The sequence below is a fragment of the Crotalus tigris genome, unplaced genomic scaffold, assembly GCF_016545835.1.
Source record: "Crotalus tigris isolate CLP2741 ecotype Arizona unplaced genomic scaffold, ASM1654583v1 scf7180000022970.308977840:1548163, whole genome shotgun sequence".
NCBI classification, from domain to species: Eukaryota; Metazoa; Chordata; class Lepidosauria; order Squamata; family Viperidae; genus Crotalus; species Crotalus tigris.
The window spans coordinates 1,483,553-1,500,434 of record NW_024099557.1 but is presented as its reverse complement, the minus strand read 5'-3'; the positions used below and the strand labels follow the sequence as shown (position 1 = coordinate 1,500,434).

The following is a 16,882-nucleotide window of genomic DNA, read 5'->3' as shown; positions in this document are numbered from 1 at the left end:
AGCAGGCTAGGTTTATACATGGCACTAAAGCACAATTTATGGATTAACGTCAAAAGGTTTTACAAATATATATTATGGTTCAGTGTGATGCATGAGTTCAACCCATAACACACTTAGAATATACTACATCCAGTTTTGATCACCATATTGTAAAAAAAATGTTGAGACTCTGGAAAGCGTGCAGAAAAGAGCAACAACGATTATGGGCTGGAGGCCAAAAAGATATGAATAACAGTTGCAGGAATTGGCTATGTCTAGTCTAGTGAAAAGGACTAACCAGACATGATAACAGTGTTTCAATATTTGAGGGATTGCCCCAAAGAAGAGGGAGTCAAGCTATTCTCCAAAGCACCTGAAGGCAAGACAAGAAGCAAAGGATGGAAATTAATCAAGGAGAGAAGCAACCCAGAACTAAGGAGAAATTTCCTGACAGTGAGAACAATTAACTAGTGGAATGGCTTGCATTCAGAAATTCTGCGTGCTCTAACACTGCAGATTTTAAAGAAGAGATTGGACAACCATTTGTCTGAAATGGTATAGGGCTTCCTGCCTGAGCAGGCGGTTGGACTAGAAGATGAAGTGAGGAAAGCTAAGGTTCAAAACGAACTAAGGCTTGCGACAAAAGTCAAAAATAACAACAAAAAAAGCTTCTTTCAACATGTAAAAAACAAGAAAAAAGTTAAGGAAATAATTGGTCCATTACTGTGAGAAAGTGGCAAGAATGTGACAAACAATAGGGAGAAAGCAGAACTACTTAACTTGGTTGTTTTTGCATCTGTCTTTATACAAAAGAAAAAAACAGCCCAACCCATCAAAAACAGTACCGTTAAAAAAAAGATTAAAAACACAAGTTAAGATAGGCAAGAAAATGGTAAGGGAAAAGGAGAGCATGAGAGGCCAGGAGGGATAGGACAGGGGAGAGGGAAACCAGCCTTACTGGGATGCATCCGGCCACGTGGGACCTCGGCGAGTTAGCGGGCGGCTGGTTGAAGAGGGACTGTTGCCATCTCCGAGGCAGGGCGCGCGTGCCCACAGAGAAGGCTCTGAGTGCCGACTCTGGCACGTGTGCCATAGGTTCGCCACCACTGGTCTAGTGATTAAGGCACCGGGCTAGAAAGCAGGAGACTGTGAGTTCTAGTCCCATCGTGACTTTGGGCCAATCACCCGGAGACGGTGAGTTCTAGTCCTGCCTTAGGCAGGAAAGCCAGCTGGGTGACTTTGGACCAATTACCAGGAGACGGTGAGTTATAGTCCCGCCTTAGGCAGGAAAGTCAGCTGGGCGACTTTGGGGCCAGTCATCCTCTCAGCCCAACCCACTTCACAGGGTTGTTGTTGTTGTGGGAATAATAGGAGTTGAATAAGTTGGATAAGTCTATTGGATAAGTTCCCTGTCTTGAGAGATTTGTAAAAACAATAAAGGTAGGATGCAAATAATGAATAAAATAACTATGTAGTCGTGCTGGGACAGTTCAGCATCAATTGGGAGACCGAACAAGATGAATTTCCCGCCTTTTTCCACCTCAGTGAACCTCAGCAATCTTTATTTTCTATACTAGGGGTAGGCAACCTTGTCTTTCTTATGACTCGTGGACTTCAACTCCCAGAATTCCTGAGCCAGCCATGCTGAGGGGACAGGGAGAGATTTCCAAGCTGAGCCGTGTTGGCTCAGGAATTCTGGGAGTTGAAGTCCACCAGTCATAAAAGAGCCAAGGTTGCCTACCCCCGTTCTACACTTCTGCACAAAGGAAGCTTTGTTGTAATCTGAACCTTACAGTCTCCATCAGTACTGCAGGAAACCCTGAGCTTCCTACATCACAAACCCCCTCCAAAAATAGTTAATTTCACCTGGCTGAGAAGTCTCAAAAAGCTTGCAAAACTTTGCATGCAGTGAAGTTCGGTGAGGTTTCATAATTCTCACCTGGGACTTGGCACCCTTCCAAGATTTTAGGCCGTTGGGAGACTATGGACTAACGTGCATACTTTATCTCCATTTTGAGCTGACAAAATTCTCTCTCACAATGATGCTTTACTATCATTTTAGAACAATCCCCCCCCCCACATACAGCCTCCAGAGGTTGCAAGGCTGCCGAACATGACAAAAAAAAAAAAAAACACTTCCTTTCAAAATCCTTTTATTAAATAGCTTCAAATCCAGAAAAACAGAAAAAAGCAAAATATATATATCCCATCCCCTGCCAACCCATTTCCCCTTCCCCAATTCTACAAAACAGTCGATTTCTGCCCATTAGACTCCCACTGCTTCCTAAAAGCCCCCCACCCACGCACCCCAGGTGCAAATTCTAGCAACTTCCACCCTAGAGAATGGGGCATAATTTCACAAATCAGGAAAGCAACATCAAAGGCAAGCAGAGTGGATTTCCATTCAGTGCTCAGTGAGACAGGGACCCCCCTGGGTAAAAATAAATAAATAAAAACACAACAGCCCCACCCCACCCATACGCAAACACCATTATTTGCTTGTGAAAAGGAAAAAAAAAAACTTGGATTTAGCAAAGTCCTCTGTCTACAGCAGAGAGAGGACATTTTGAAGTGGGCAATTCCCTCCCGGTCTAAAAGATGGACGTCAAATCCTAGGGATCAGCCAAAAGAGCGCTAGCTCAAAGGAATAAAGTTTCAAAAGGCAGGAATGCAGGAGAGAGAGAAGGAGAGAGAGAGGGAGGGAGGGAGGAAGAGGAGAGAGAGTGAGAGAGAGCAGAGGTCTTCAAACTTGGCCCTTTTATGACTTGTGGACTTCAACTCCCAGAATTCCGGCTGAGGAACTCTGGGAGTTGAAGTCCACAAGTCATAAAAAGGGCCCCATTTGAAGACCCCTGTATTAAGAGAATCGTGGCCCTTTCCGAGTTAGGGTCTTTCTGATTTTTCAAAGCAGTTGTGGGACAGTTGGATTTTGAAATTTCTGAGGGAATTCAAGGCTTGGCTACTGGTCTTTGTTAATCTACTCTCCATCTTCTCTCTCTGGGTTCAAGGGGAGACATCCAGGCTGGACAGAATCTCTTTCTCCCATCAGGGCTTTGTCTTTTCAAGATGGCCTGGTGTTTGCTTTCTACAGTGAAAATCAGGAGAGGAATCCCTGGAGGAGGAGGAGGTGAGAAGAAGGAAGACCAAGGCCCTTCCCTCACAATTTACTTGGCTGTAGGTATGGGGCCTGCTCAATCAGAGCTGTGGCCTCCTACCAGCTATCTAACCTTTGCTCAAGATCTCTGGAAAAAGTGGAGGGAGGTGAGCTTCAGAAAGATGCTACTTGGTGAAGCTGGTAGAGAAGACGGGGTGCATCCTAGGACGTTTACTTCAGGGCCTGTCCCACATCCAGCTATGATTTCTCTGGGAACTGAGGTGGATAGCTTTTTGGCTACGGTTTAGCTGTACACCCAAAGATGGAGAAACAACACGCAATGCTGCACAACAGACAGCCCACCTCCTCTTTCATTCCCCGTGACTCCAGGAATCCAGGGGTAGGCAAACCTTGGCTCTTTTATGACTCGTGGACTTCAACTCCCAGAATTCCTGAGCCAGCATGGCTCAGTATGGAAACCTCTTCCTGTCCCCTCAGCATGTCTGGCTCAGGAATTCTGGGAGTTGAAGTCCATGAGTCATAAAAGAGCCAAGGTTGCCTACCCCTACCCCAGGCAGTGACTTGTTCTCCGTTCCTTTGCTTGCCAGGGAGTTGGGGGGCTCTCCCCAAAAGAAAGTCAAGCCAAGGAAAGAGAAAAGGAAGCAGATTAAGCCATCATCGAGGCCATCTTGGTTAAGCAGAACTTTGACGGAGCACCTGAGCCGAGGCCCCTGTGCTCTGGAGCGAATTGGCACTGGCAATAAGGAAGGAGCCATCTTTCTCCCATGGAGGGAACCTCGGCAGGCTTCCTGGCCGTGTCTCCACAGCGAACGAGAGGGAAACATCCACTTCACAACTCCTGCCTCTGCTTTACACACACGGTCTGGCCAAGATGTCACCCTGACCTGTCCGGTGCAGCTAAGAAATCCTCGCCAGAAATTCTCCCCTGTATTTTTCTTTTGGCCGTTGTTACAGGAAAAACGACCCATTTCACAAAAGCCGTTCCAAACCTCGCACTCGGTTCCTGCCTCCTGAAGGTATCCGTCCACCTCCTTTGCGTTGGGTCCCGAACACCCCGCCAGCCGGCCGGAGCAACGGCTCAGGATGAACCAGAAGTCGCTTCCATCCGCCCAAATCCTCCCCTAATAAAAGAAAATTTTAAAAAAAGGAAAAAAAAAAAAAGGTCGAAGCCCAAAACACACACAGCAACTGAAGCCCCCTGGGAGATCTCCCACCCCCCCCTCCCCGGTCAAGCAGAAGCCGAGTGTTCCTTTTGAGGTAGAGTTTTTGGTTTCTTTTGTCTCAGGGCCAAAAGGGGGGGGTTCCAGGTCTCAGCCGGTTGCGTCCTGGGTTCAAGTATGAGTCAGGTAATTTATTGCTACTATCAGGTGCAGCAGCAGGAGGCAGCGGTGGAGGGAAGGGGGCAGGAAGGGGGGGCACGGGAGAAGGGGGGACAGGGAGGCGGGGAATCCCTCGTCAAGACTCCTCGTTGCCGGAGTCGTCCTCGTCCCCGTAGCAGCTTTCCACCTCGTCGTCCATTTCGTCGTCTTCGTAGTAGTCGTCGTAGAACAGGTCGGAGCCTTCATCCGGGGCGGGCGTCTTGGTCTTGACGCAATACTCCGCTAACGTGGTGGGGACTTTGACGCCGTCCCTTTCGGCGTCCACCTTGGTTCCCAGGACTTGTTTCCTGGAAAGAGAGAAGTTCATTTGTACGGCCCCGGTGGCGGAGTGGTTAGAATGCGGCACAGGTAATCCTTGACTTACAACAGTCGGTTTGGTGGCCGAAGTGACAACGGCACCGGAAAAAAAGGGACTGTTTTTCACTCTTATCACCATTGCCCCGACCCCACGGTCACGTGACCAAAACTCGGTTGCTTGGCAACTGACTCACATTTATGACTTTTGCAGCGATCCCCTTTTGAGACCTTCTGACAAGCAAAGTCAATGGGAGAAGCCACGTTCGCTTAACAGCCTGGTTGCTGTTCTAACAACTGCAGCGATTCGTTTAGCAAATGTCGCAAGAAAAATCGTAAAATGGGGCAAAACTCCAGTTAACAAATATCTCACTTAGCAACATAAATTCTGGGCTTGACTGCGATCATAAGTCGAGGACTACCTGTGTGGCAAGCTAACTCTGCATTTCTACTGGCCAGGAGTTCAATCCTCAAGGATTGACTCAAGTTTGATTCAGCCTGCCATCCTTCTGAGGTTGGTAAAATGAGGATCCAGATTGTTTGGGGAGGGGGGGTGTTGAACAAGATGCTGACTCCATAAACCACTCAGAGAGGGCTGTAGAGTACTATGAAGTGGTATATAAGTCTAAGTCAGTGGTTCTCAACCTGTGGGTCGGGATCCCATTTGGGATCGAACGACCATTTCACGGGGTCACCAAACAACGCAGTCTGCCATTTTTTCCCCCTTTTCCTTAGCTGTGCTACTCCCTTTTATTCTATTGGCTTTTGAAAGCCAATAGAATAGACTCTCTTGAATAGAGTCTAATTCTATTGGCTTTCAAAAGTCAATAGGAATTGTCCAGGCTGTCTCTGCCCTGCTGAGCCCGCCAAAAGTCCCATTCTGCAAGCGGTGCTGCACCAGTTGAGTAGTCCTCGACTTACGACCAGTTGAGTAGTCCTTGACTTACGACCGGTTGGGGGTCGCGGCATTAAAAAGGTTGAGAACCACTGGTCTAAGTGCTACTGCTATTCATTTGTGCCAGGTTAGCGAAGCCGTGATGCTCCAATGGAAGGAGGTGGCAGGTCTCCTGGCTGGCCTTTCCACCCTAAGCATCACGGCCTGTGGTGGAATCAGCAACTGAAGTCGTGGATGGAGTTAAGAGAGTGGCTGACATGGAATCCCTTTGAGGAGGAAGCGATGGAGACCTCACCCTCCTTAAATCCCAGGAGTGCTTATCTGGCGGCGCAGAGAAGCCGGGGTTAGAATGCAGCATTGCAGGCTGACTCTGCCCGCTGCCAGCAGTTCGATCCTGATAGGGCTCAAGGTTGACTCAGCCTTCCGTCTTTCCGAGGTCAGTAAAATGAGGATCCAGATTGTTGGGGTCAATATGCTGGCTCTGTAAACCGCTCAGAGAGGGTTGTAAAGCACTGTGAAGCGGTATATAAGTCCAAGTGCTATTGTTATCTCTAGAGATGAATGTCAGGCGCAAGGAACATGCTGGCTCTCGTGGTTAGGACGCTGGGTTGGAGGCTGGCAAGCCCACGTTCGAGATCCGAGTGCTGCCGTGGGACGTGGTGAGCTCCTGTCATTCGCTCCAGCTCCTGCTGGGGACGTGAAAGGAGCCCCTCACTGGGCATCAGGTGATGCTAATCTTTTCAACTCGGAAGTGCCTTGGTGCTTCGAGTGAAATGTCAGGTGGAAGAACAACACGGTAAGCTGATCAAAGGAGTTTCTTTATTGCTACTATTTACAGAAATCTTGCCAGACTTCACTAACGCCAACGATTTTTTTCTTGGGCGGATCAGGAATTCCATGCTAACCAGACTCTTAACTCATCACACACACACACACAGACACACACACACACCACTTCCACTGCGATTCCACCAAATGGTCTCTGCTAAGATCCCATGATTAACTCTGCAATCTGCCCAGATTGCAACAGTTCAGAATTACAGAATAACAGTCCAGCCCCTGCTCATGCAGGAGACTTTATACCTTTTCAGACAAGTGGCTTTCCAGTCTCTTCTTAAAAACCTCCAGTGTTGGAGCACCCACAACGTCTGCAGGCAAGCTGTTCCACTGGTTAATTGTTCTCACTGTCAGGAAATTTCTCTTTAGTTCTAGCTTGGATCACTCTTTGGTAAGGTTCCATCCGTTGCTTCTTTGTCCTGTCCTCTGGTGCTTTGGATAACAAGTCAATCCCCTCTTCTTCGTGGCAGCCCCTTAAATACGAAGACTGCTATCCTGTCACCCCCCAGTCCTTCTTTTTGTTAGACTAGGCCAGGGGTAGGCAACCTTGGCTCTTTTATGATTCCTGGACTTCAACTCCCAGAATTCCTTAATCACCGTGATGATTTGCTTAACAACCACCACAAAAAAAGGTTAAACAACAACAACAAGAAGTCAGTCACATAACTTACCGCCTGTAATAGGCAAATCCATTAAGGCCATTAAGTCGAGAAGAACCTGTAATAACTGCAAGACTGGGAGGAGTCCGGTGTGACCAGTTCATCTCCCAAACTGGGCGTCCCACTAACCTGATGATGTCCGTGTATTCTTGATCCTTCCCTTTGCTTTCTTTCCACTTTCTGTACATCACCGAAGCGTCAACGTTGGCCGGAGAGAACGTGTTTGGTTCGTTGAGGAGCGAGATCACGCTAAGAAGAATTGTTCTGATAGGGGAAAACATTTTTTTAAAAAAATAGCGTATTAAAATAACACGGCTTAATTTAAGTACAGGTGGTCCTTGGTTTAAGACGTGAGCGCTCGGTGACGATTTGAAGTCACGATGGGCCACTCCAAAGCCACAGGTAATCCTCGACTTGCTACAGTGCATTTAGTGACCATTCGAAGTGACAATGACACTGAAAAAAGTGACTTACAACCTTTTCCCACACTTACAACTCTTGGTAGCATCTCCGAAGGGTCAAAATTCAGACACTTGGCGACTGAATCATATTTATGACGGTGAACTGGGGTCATGTGACCCCCTTTTGCAATCTTTTGACGAGCAAAGTCAACGGGGAGAAGCCGGATTCACTTAACAACCGTGCTGCTAACTGAACAGGTGCAGTGAGTCACTTAACAACGATGGCAAGAAAGGTTCTAAAATGGGGGAAAAACTCAACTGTCTCACTTAGCAACAGAAATTTTGGGCTCAGTTGTGGTCGCAAATTGAGGACTAACTGTACTTATCCATTTCTGAAGTTATGACAGCCATCTGTGAATGCTCCAACACTGGAAGTTTTAAAGAAGAGACTGGACAGCCATTTGTCTGAAATGGTATAGGGTTTCCTGACTGAGCAGGAGGTTGGACTAGATGACCACCAAGGTACCTTCCAACTTTTATTTTATTTTATTATTATCTCTCCATGTGACCGCATTTCAGGCATGAAGGAATCAGCCTGCATTTAGGGCTGCAATGCCTGATAGTCATGTGGCTGCGATTTGTGACATTTTTGCTGAAAACAGGTACGGATAGTCCTCAACTTACAACCACAATTGAGGCCAAAATTGTTGTTGTTAAGTGATTCGTTTGTTAAGTGAGTTTTGCCCCATGTTACGACTTTTCTGGCCACTGCCTTTCTTAAGCAACACGGTTGTTAAGTGAATCGGGCTTCCCCCATTGACTTTGCTTGTCAGAAGGTCGCAAAAGGTGGTCGTAGCAAAAGGTGATCACGTGACCTTCCCCAAGATGCTGCAACCGTCATAAACATGAGTCAGTTCCAAGCATCTGAATTTGGATCATGTGACCATGGGGATGTTACAAAGGTCGTAAGGGTGAAAAACGGTCATAAATCACTTTTTTCAGTGCCGTTGTAACTTTGAATGGTCGCTAAATTGTAAGTGAGGACTACCTGTATTAAACTAAAAGGAACTTAAATCAGGGGAGGGGGGGGAATGGCCAGATCTTAGCACTGTTTTCATTTCTGTAATTGCATTCCAGCTACTAATATCCCAGTTTCTTCAACTAGACCAGGGATAGGCAACCTTGGTTCTTTTATGACTCGTGGATTTCAACTCCCAGAATTCCTGAGCCAGCCATGCTGAGCGGAAAGTGAGAGGTTTCCATGCTGAGCCATGCTGGATCAGGAATTCTGGGAGTTGAAGTCCATGAGTCATAAAAGGGCCAGGTTTTAAGACTCCTGCTCTTAATCTTTGTCCTAGGACAGGGGTAGGCAACCTTGGCTCTTTTATGACTTGTGGACTTCAACTCCCAGAATTCCTGAGCCAGCATGGCTCAGCATGGAAACCTCTCCCTTTTCCCTCAGCATGGCTGGCTCAGGAATTCTGGGAGTTGAAGTCCACGAGTCATAAAAGAGCCAAGGTTGCCTGCCCCTGGGCTAGGCCTAGACCGCTTTCTGACTCGTGGACTTCAACTCCCAGAATTCCTGAGCCAGCATGGCTCAGCTTGGAAACCTCTTCCTGTCCCCTCAGCATGGCTGGCTCAGGAATTCTGGGAGTTGAAGTCCACGAGTCATAAAAGAGCCAAGGTTGCCTGCCCCTGGGCTAGGCCTAGACCGCTTTCTGACTCGTGGACTTCAACTCCCAGAATTCCTGAGCCAGCATGGCTCAGCATGGAAACCTCTCCCTTTTCCCTCAGCATGGCTGGCTCAGGAATTCTGGGAGTTGAAGTCCACGAGTCATAAAAGAGCCAAGGTTGCCTGCCCCTGGGCTAGGCCTAGACCGCTTTCTGACTCGTGGACTTCAACTCCCAGAATTCCTGAGCCAGCATGGCTCAGCTTGGAAACCTCTTCCTGTCCCCTCAGCATGGCTGGCTCAGGAATTCTGGGAGTTGAAGTCCACGAGTCATAAAAGAGCCAAGGTTGCCTACCCCTAAGCTAGACTATTGTTCATAGCACAAACTGAGGGATCTGTTTTTAAAAATTATTTTTAAATGTGGCTAAGAAGGAAGGAAGGAAAACTCACCTTACATTCTGCGTTGGGTTCCACCTTTCTGAGGGTAACTCTCCGCTTTGCGGGTCATCCACTGGAGGATGTAGAATTGAAATGCAAACATCTCCAGTCTGGAAGGTATAAATCATGTGTCTGCTTTGCACGCTCGCACACACAGGCTGAGTTCACACAATGTTCATTCAAAAATCCAGATGATTTACCACACGTGTAAACAAAGGATATGTTCACCGAACATACAGTGGTCAAGGAAATGTATCATATGACGGCTTAAGGCAGAGGTGAGGTACTATGGCCCCCTTTATGACCTGTGGACTTCAACTCCCAGAATTCCTGAGCCAACTATGTTGAAGTCCCCAAGTCATTAAAGGGCCATAGTTCCCCACTTCTGGCTTAAGAGGATAGACCAAGTTATACAGTTAATCCTCGACTTGTGATTGGTTGCTTAGAGACCATTTGAAGTGATGACCAGCCTAAAAAAAGGAGACCTATGACCCAGATTTGAAGTACTGGCAGACAGGCCTCTGTGGTCACATGATCAAACTTCAGGTGCTGGCAAAATGGCTTCATTTATGGCTGTTTGCAGTATTCCGCAGTCACAGGATCACTGCATTTTCCTTATTGCATAAGTGCTCAACTTATGACCACCAGTGAGCCCAAAGCTTCTGCTGCTAAGTGAAACAGTTAAGTGAATTTTGCCCCATTTTACAACCTTCCTTGTCATAGTTGCTAAGTGAATCACTGCCTCTGTTAAGTTAGCAACGCAGTTGTTAAATGAATCTGGCTTTCCCCATTGGCTTTGCTTGTCAGGAGGGGATCACATGACCCCAGGACACTGCAACCGTCGTAAGTACGAGTCAGTGGCCAAGTGTCCTAATTTTGATCACGTGACCCTGGGGATGCTGCAATGACTGTGTGAAAAATGATCATAAATCATTTAGTGATTGTAACTTTGAATGGTCACTAAATGAATGGTTGTAAGGTGAGGACTACGTGTATATATACATTACTAAAATAAAATAACCTTTCCCCCCACGTTGGTTCGATTCCTTAATTAGAAAGTATTTGTTTGCTTGTTTTCATTGAAACTATGGAGGTTCTCAGTCATCCAGGTCAAGGTTGTCCCAAAGGTGCTTTTTTCAAGAGGCAACTGGACTTTTGGGGGTTTTTTTCCTTGAAAACATTTCACTTTTCATCCAGGAAGCTTCCTCAGTTCTGACTGAACGATGGAGGATGGAAGGATTTATATTCCTTGCAGTCATCTGGTTGTTAGCACTCCTTCTGAGAATCGTTGAGGCCACTTGGAGATTTATCTGTTTACCTCAGGATCACCTGTGTAGAATAAATCTCCGAGTGGCCTCAATGATTCTCAGAGGGAGTGCTAACAACCAGGTGACCGCCAAGGAATAGAAATCCTTCCATTCCCTGCCGTTCAGTCAGAACTAAGGAAGTTTCTTGCATGAGAAGTGAAATGTCTTCAAAGAAAAAACCCAAGTGATCCCCTCCTGACAAGCAAAGCCAATGGGGGAAGCCAGATTCGCTTGAAAAAAAAACCCCACACACCTTTGGGACTCATTCATCACTGATTGCCCAGAACATACCTTCAAGACTCTGGAAGGTATCCGATTGTGCAAAGTTGCTTAATAAATAGAGGAGTGCCACAAAAAACCTTCCCCTGTACAAAATCCAGTGAGATCTTACCAGTGCAGTACAAAGAGGTGCTAACGCTTAGCACAGTGGTTCTCAACCTGTGGGTCGGGACCCCACTTGGGGTTGAACAACCATTTCACGGGGGTCGCCAAACAACACAGTCCGCCATTTTCCTCCCCTTTTCCTTAGCTGTGCTACTCCCTTTTATTCTATTGGCTTTTGAAAGCCAATAGAATAGACCTTCTTGAATAGAGTCTACTTCTATTGGCTTTCAAAAGCCAATAGGAATTGTCCAGGCTGTCTCTGCCCTGCTGAGCCCGCCAAAAGTCCCATTCTGCAAACGGTGCTGCACCAGTTGAGTAGTCCTCGACTTACGACCGGTTGAGCAGTCCTCGACTTACGACCGGTTGGGGGGGGGTCGTGGCATTAAAAAGGTTGAGAACCACTGGCTTAGCATGATCTTGATAGTAAACCTCTGCTGTTGCAGCCTAGGACTGACTGCACTGGGGGTCGATCCTCCGGGGCACCGAGAGACCGAATAAGGAAGATTTGAAATGAATACCGAGAAGGTATTCCGGTCTGATACTTAAGCATAAGGGAGCCAAAGGGACCGAGGTGCTGTATCCATTTTTTTGCAAGAGAAGACCACGGCTGACATCAGGCTCACGTCCAGCCCTGGCCCGAGCACGTACCTCATATATGTTGGGATGCCACATTTTGGTCAGGAAGCGGAAGGCAGGCGGCGAATAAGGGTAATCAATGGGAAATCTGAGCCGGGCCTACGGAGAAAGAAGGAAGAAGGAAGAGAGAGGGACTGAGTAGCGACACCAGGCATCCTAACAACAATTTCTGCAATGGCTTCCCTCTTCCTTCAATAAATCTTGCTAAAGACGACTCTGAGGCTACTTTGCTTTCTCTGCGCTTGGTCGTTTTCTTGCGGACGTTTCATCACCCAACTAGGTAACATCATCAGGGCTAGCAGGGAGTGGGGTTTCCTCTCAATTTATATTCTAGTGCAATGGTGGCGAACCTATGGCATGTGTGCCAGAGGCGGCACTCGGAGCCCTCTCTGTGGGCACACGTGCCGTTGCCCCAGCCTCACCTCCCCCCGCGACCCCTCCTCTCCAGCAGCCCCCCTGGAGGAGAGTCGCCCCCGAGCGTGGCCCAAATGGAGCAGCGCAGCCGAGGACATGGCAGCCAGGCAGCATAGACAAGACTCTGCCCTCACACCCCATCATGCAGTTGATGCTGCAGGGCGCAGGCAAAGGGTGTGGCCGCCATAGTGCTGCTGGGCTGCCTGGGTGATCTGCAGCGGGCCTTGGAGGCGGTGAGTGGTCCTGTAGGCAGGCGGGGCGGGGAATGGGGGGGGCAAAGCAGGGGCGGGGCAGGGGGTGGATTGGGGCTTGGCCAGTTTTTGGGCACTCGGTCTCTAAAAGGTTCGCCATCACTCTTCTAGTGGATTGTCTTGTCCCTGTTGGTGAGAGTGGTCTTGGTGGTTCTTTGATAGTATGGCTAGCTTGCTCGGCAGTTCCTTGATTGGGGTATTGTTTACTTCTTGATCAATGGTTCTCAACCTGTGGGTCGGGACCCCATTTGGGGTCGAACGACCATTTCACGGGGGTCGCCAAACAACGCAGTCCGCCATTTTTCCCCCTTTTCTTTGGCCACGCCACTGGCACCCGGTGATGTATAAGTGGTTGGGGGTCACCACAACATGGGGAACTGTATTATGGGGTCGCGGCATTAGAAAGGTTGAGAACCACTGTTCTTGATGGATGGCCCGATGTCAACCTTGTGTTAATCTATGCTGAAATGGGTGTTGATTGCTGGAGGGAAGATGTTTTGGTCTTAACATCAGACCAGCCATCAAGAATAAACTACACCCCAATCCAGGAACTGCCTGACAAGCTAATAGTAAACAGCCCAACCAAAGAATCACCAAGACTGCTCCCACCAACATCGGCAGGGCAGGTCCCTAGAATAGCTTTTCTCAACCTGGGCAGTTGGAAGATGTGTGGACTCCAACTCCCAGAATTCTAACTGGCTGGGGAATTCTGGGAGTTTCAGTCCACACATTTTCAAACTGCCCAGGTTGAGAAACACTGCACTAGCATATAAATTGAGAGCAAACCCCCATTCCCTACTAGCACTGAGAATGTTAGATAGTTGGGTAATGAAACGTCTGTAAGAAAACAACCAAGCTCAGAGAGTGCCAAGGACTCCACAGTTCAACCTGAGCTACAAATATTCTCCTTTAAAGACAACTCTGCGAGAATCAAGCTTGGAAAAGAATCAATATTGTTCTTAGGCAGATGCCACAGAAGTTGGCTAGGAAGGGCAGAGGGATGACTAGGGATGCGGGGACAAAATCCATCCAGCCAGCCGTTTAATCTCCGCTTTGCCTACCTCGCCGGGTGTTTGGGAGACGATAAAAACCAGAGGAAGGACACAGCTGCCTGCAACACTGAACAATTGTCAAACCCAGCATCTTATACCATGCTAGCTGAGGATGACACACAAGAGAGTTTCCTGGGAAAAAAAAGGTTATGATGAGGCACATAAAGCAGAAGTGAATTCTTTGTTTGTGATTGCAATCACTAAGAGTGTTGCTGAACTTGTGGTCACAAGGTCCAGTCTTGTGCTTGCTCAGCAACAATGCACGAAAGCCAGTCATTTCAACTCTGTTATTTTTATATACAATCATTATTATTATTGTTGTTGTTGTTTGTTGTGTTGATCATCGCACAGTCAGCTAAATGTTCAGACTTGATTTGGCATTTTTGTCTACCTATCGAGTCCTTACCCAGGACCTGGGATAGGCAGATGTGGATGTTTGATGGTATTACAGATATCGTCACAGGATGGAAGCAGTTCCTAGTAAGGCCGCCTTTTGCAATTGACTAATAGCGAATTTGTCAATGCCAATGGTGTTCAAGTGGTGCTCCAGTTGTTTTGGGATTGCACCCAAGGAGCCTATTACTATTGGTACTACCCTTGCTTGCTTTTGCCACAGTCTTTCTATTTCTATTTGTAGGTCTTTGTATTTTGTTATCTTCTCCAGTTCTTTCTCGTCTATTCTGCTGTCTCCAGGCACTGCCACGTCCACTATCCAGACTTTTTTTGTCCTTATCGACAATTGTTAAGTCCGGGGTGTTAAGTTGCAGGTGCTTGTCTGTTTGAATTCTGAAGTCCCAGAGCAGTTTAATTTTATCATTTTCTATGACTTTCTCTGTTTTATGATCCCACCAGTTCTTGCTTACGGGCAAATGATATTTCTTGCAGATCTTCCAATTATTATTACTACTATTACTACTACTATTATTACTATTACTATTATTATTATTTATAAATAACTCCAGGCAACAAACGTACCCTAAATTTACTCCTTCCTCCTATTTTCCCCACAACAATAATCCTGTCAGGTGGGTTGGGCTGAGACAGAGGGGTTGGCCTAAAGTCCTTCAGCCAACTTTCATGCCTAAAGGGGGGGGGGGACTAGAACTCACCATCTCCTGGTGATTGGCCCAAAGTCACCCAGCTGGCTTTTGTGCCCAAGGCATGGGTGCTCCTTTTTGGGATGCTAGTTTGCTCCTGACACTCTAATCATGTAAACACGCACACATGTTATTCACAGTGTAAATAGCACAGAACAAAGTCTGAGTGTCTCTAATCAGTGGACTTGCTGGTAAAGCTTCCGGTAGCCCAAACTAATCTCCCCAATGGCTTGACACTCCCTTCTCCATACAAGTAGTCCTCGACTTACAGCCGTTCATTTAGTGACCGTTTCAGGTTACAAAGGCACTGAAAAAAGTGACTTTACAACCGGTCCTCACCCTTACGATCATCGCAGCATCCCTACTGTCATGTGACAAAAATTCAGACAACTTGGCAACCGGCGTGTATTTGCAACGGTTGCAACATCTCTCTCTCTCTCTCTCTCTCTCTCTCTCTCTCTCTCTCTCTCTCTCTCTCTGTCATATGATCACCATTTGTGACCTTCAATGGTGGGGAAGCCGGATTCAATTAACGACTGAGGTAATTCACTTAACAACCATAGCAAAAAAAAGTCGTAAAAATCAGGCCTGACTTGCAGCAACCGCCATCTTGCTTAACAATTGGGGAATTCTGGTCCCCCACTGTGGTTTGGAAGTCAAGGGCTGCCAAGTCAGGACAAGGTTTAAACCCAGGGCATGGTTTGCTTGTCTGCCAACATCAGGGACCACAAATGAGTCAAGCTGACAACTGCTTGTCCCCACCAACCACACTCTGAAGCCGAACCTTCGGTGAATCTCCCAAGCAGGTGTTGCTGTTCAGGTTTTGGCCTGTCAAACTGGTTGAAGCTGTTTCTCCCCAACTGCTTATCCTGCCACTCATCACTTGTTTGGTTTTTTGTATTGTGTGTGTGTGTGTGTGGAGCAGCCCAGCTTCCAGTCTGTCTAGTCACACCCTACAGGAGACCCGTTCCTTGCCTCTCTGCTCACAAGGAGGCCTTTGAGAATAACACAGGAAAAAACATCAGGGATCCAAATGAATGTAACCTGGTCTCAAATCCTGTAATCCAGGGGTCCCCAACCCACGGTTCGTGGACTAGTACCGGGCCGCGGCATGCCAGCAACTGGTCCACACAAACAAGCAAAGGATTCCGGCAGCACACAACACCATACCCTCCGGTCCGCGGAAAAGCTTCTCTCCATGGAACCGGTCCCTGGTGCCCAAAAGATTGGCGACCTCTGCTGTAATCATCGAACCGGAGGCTGGGACACTTGGTTCCAATAAAGATTACTTAAGCCTGAAAGCCAGCTGAGTGATTTGGGGTAAATCACCAGGAGCTGGTGAGTTCCAGTGTAACCTTAGCCATGAAAGCTGGGTAACTTTGAGCCAATCACCAGGAGCTGGTGAGTTCCAGTGTGACCTTAGCCATGAAAGCTGGGTAACTTTGAGCCAATCACCAGGAGCTGGTGAGTTCCAGTGTGACCTTAGCCATGAAAGCTGGGTAATTTTGAGCCAATCACCAGGAGCTGGTGAGTTCCAGTGTCACCTTAGCCATGAAAGCTGGGTAACTTTGAGCCAATCACCAGGAGCTGGTGAGTTCCAGTCCTGCTTTAGGCATGAAAGCTGCCTGGGTGACTTTGGGCCAGTCACCAGGAGACAGTGAGTTCTAGTCCTGCCTCAGGCATGAAAGCTGACTGGGTGACTTTGGACCAATCACTAGGAGACAGTGAGTTCTAGTCCTGCCTCAGGCATGAAAGCTGCCTGGGTGACTTTGGGCCAGTCACCAGGAGACAGTGAGTTCTAGTCCTGCCTCAGGCATGAAAGCTGACTGGGTGACTTTGGACCAATCACTAGGAGACGGTGAGTTCTAGTCCTGCCTCAGGCATGAAAGCTGACTGGGTGACTTTGGACCAATCACTAGGAGACGGTGAGTTCTAGTCCTGCCTCAGGCATGAAAGCTGACTGGGTGACTTTGGGCCAGTCACCAGGAGATGGTGAATTCTAGTCCTGCCTTAGGCATGAAAGCCAAATGGGTGACTTTGGACTAGTTACTCTCTCTCAGCCCAACCCTCCATA

General features: G+C 47.7%; 1 protein-coding gene across 1 annotated transcript in view; it reads right to left on the bottom strand.

Moving 5' to 3' along the window:
- Nucleotides 1-2,115: 2,115 nt before the first annotated feature.
- CDC34 (cell division cycle 34, ubiqiutin conjugating enzyme) overlaps nt 2,116-16,882 on the bottom strand; it is a 30,774-nt gene continuing 16,007 nt past the window's right edge. The window contains exons 2-5 of the mRNA XM_039319248.1: nt 12,007-12,093; nt 9,680-9,777; nt 7,288-7,422; nt 2,116-4,760 (exon numbers count right to left, since the gene is read on the bottom strand). Coding sequence (XP_039175182.1) covers nt 4,550-4,760; nt 7,288-7,422; nt 9,680-9,777; nt 12,007-12,093 — 531 coding nt within the window. The 3' untranslated portion in view covers nt 2,116-4,549. The remainder of the gene's footprint in view (nt 4,761-7,287; nt 7,423-9,679; nt 9,778-12,006; nt 12,094-16,882) is intronic.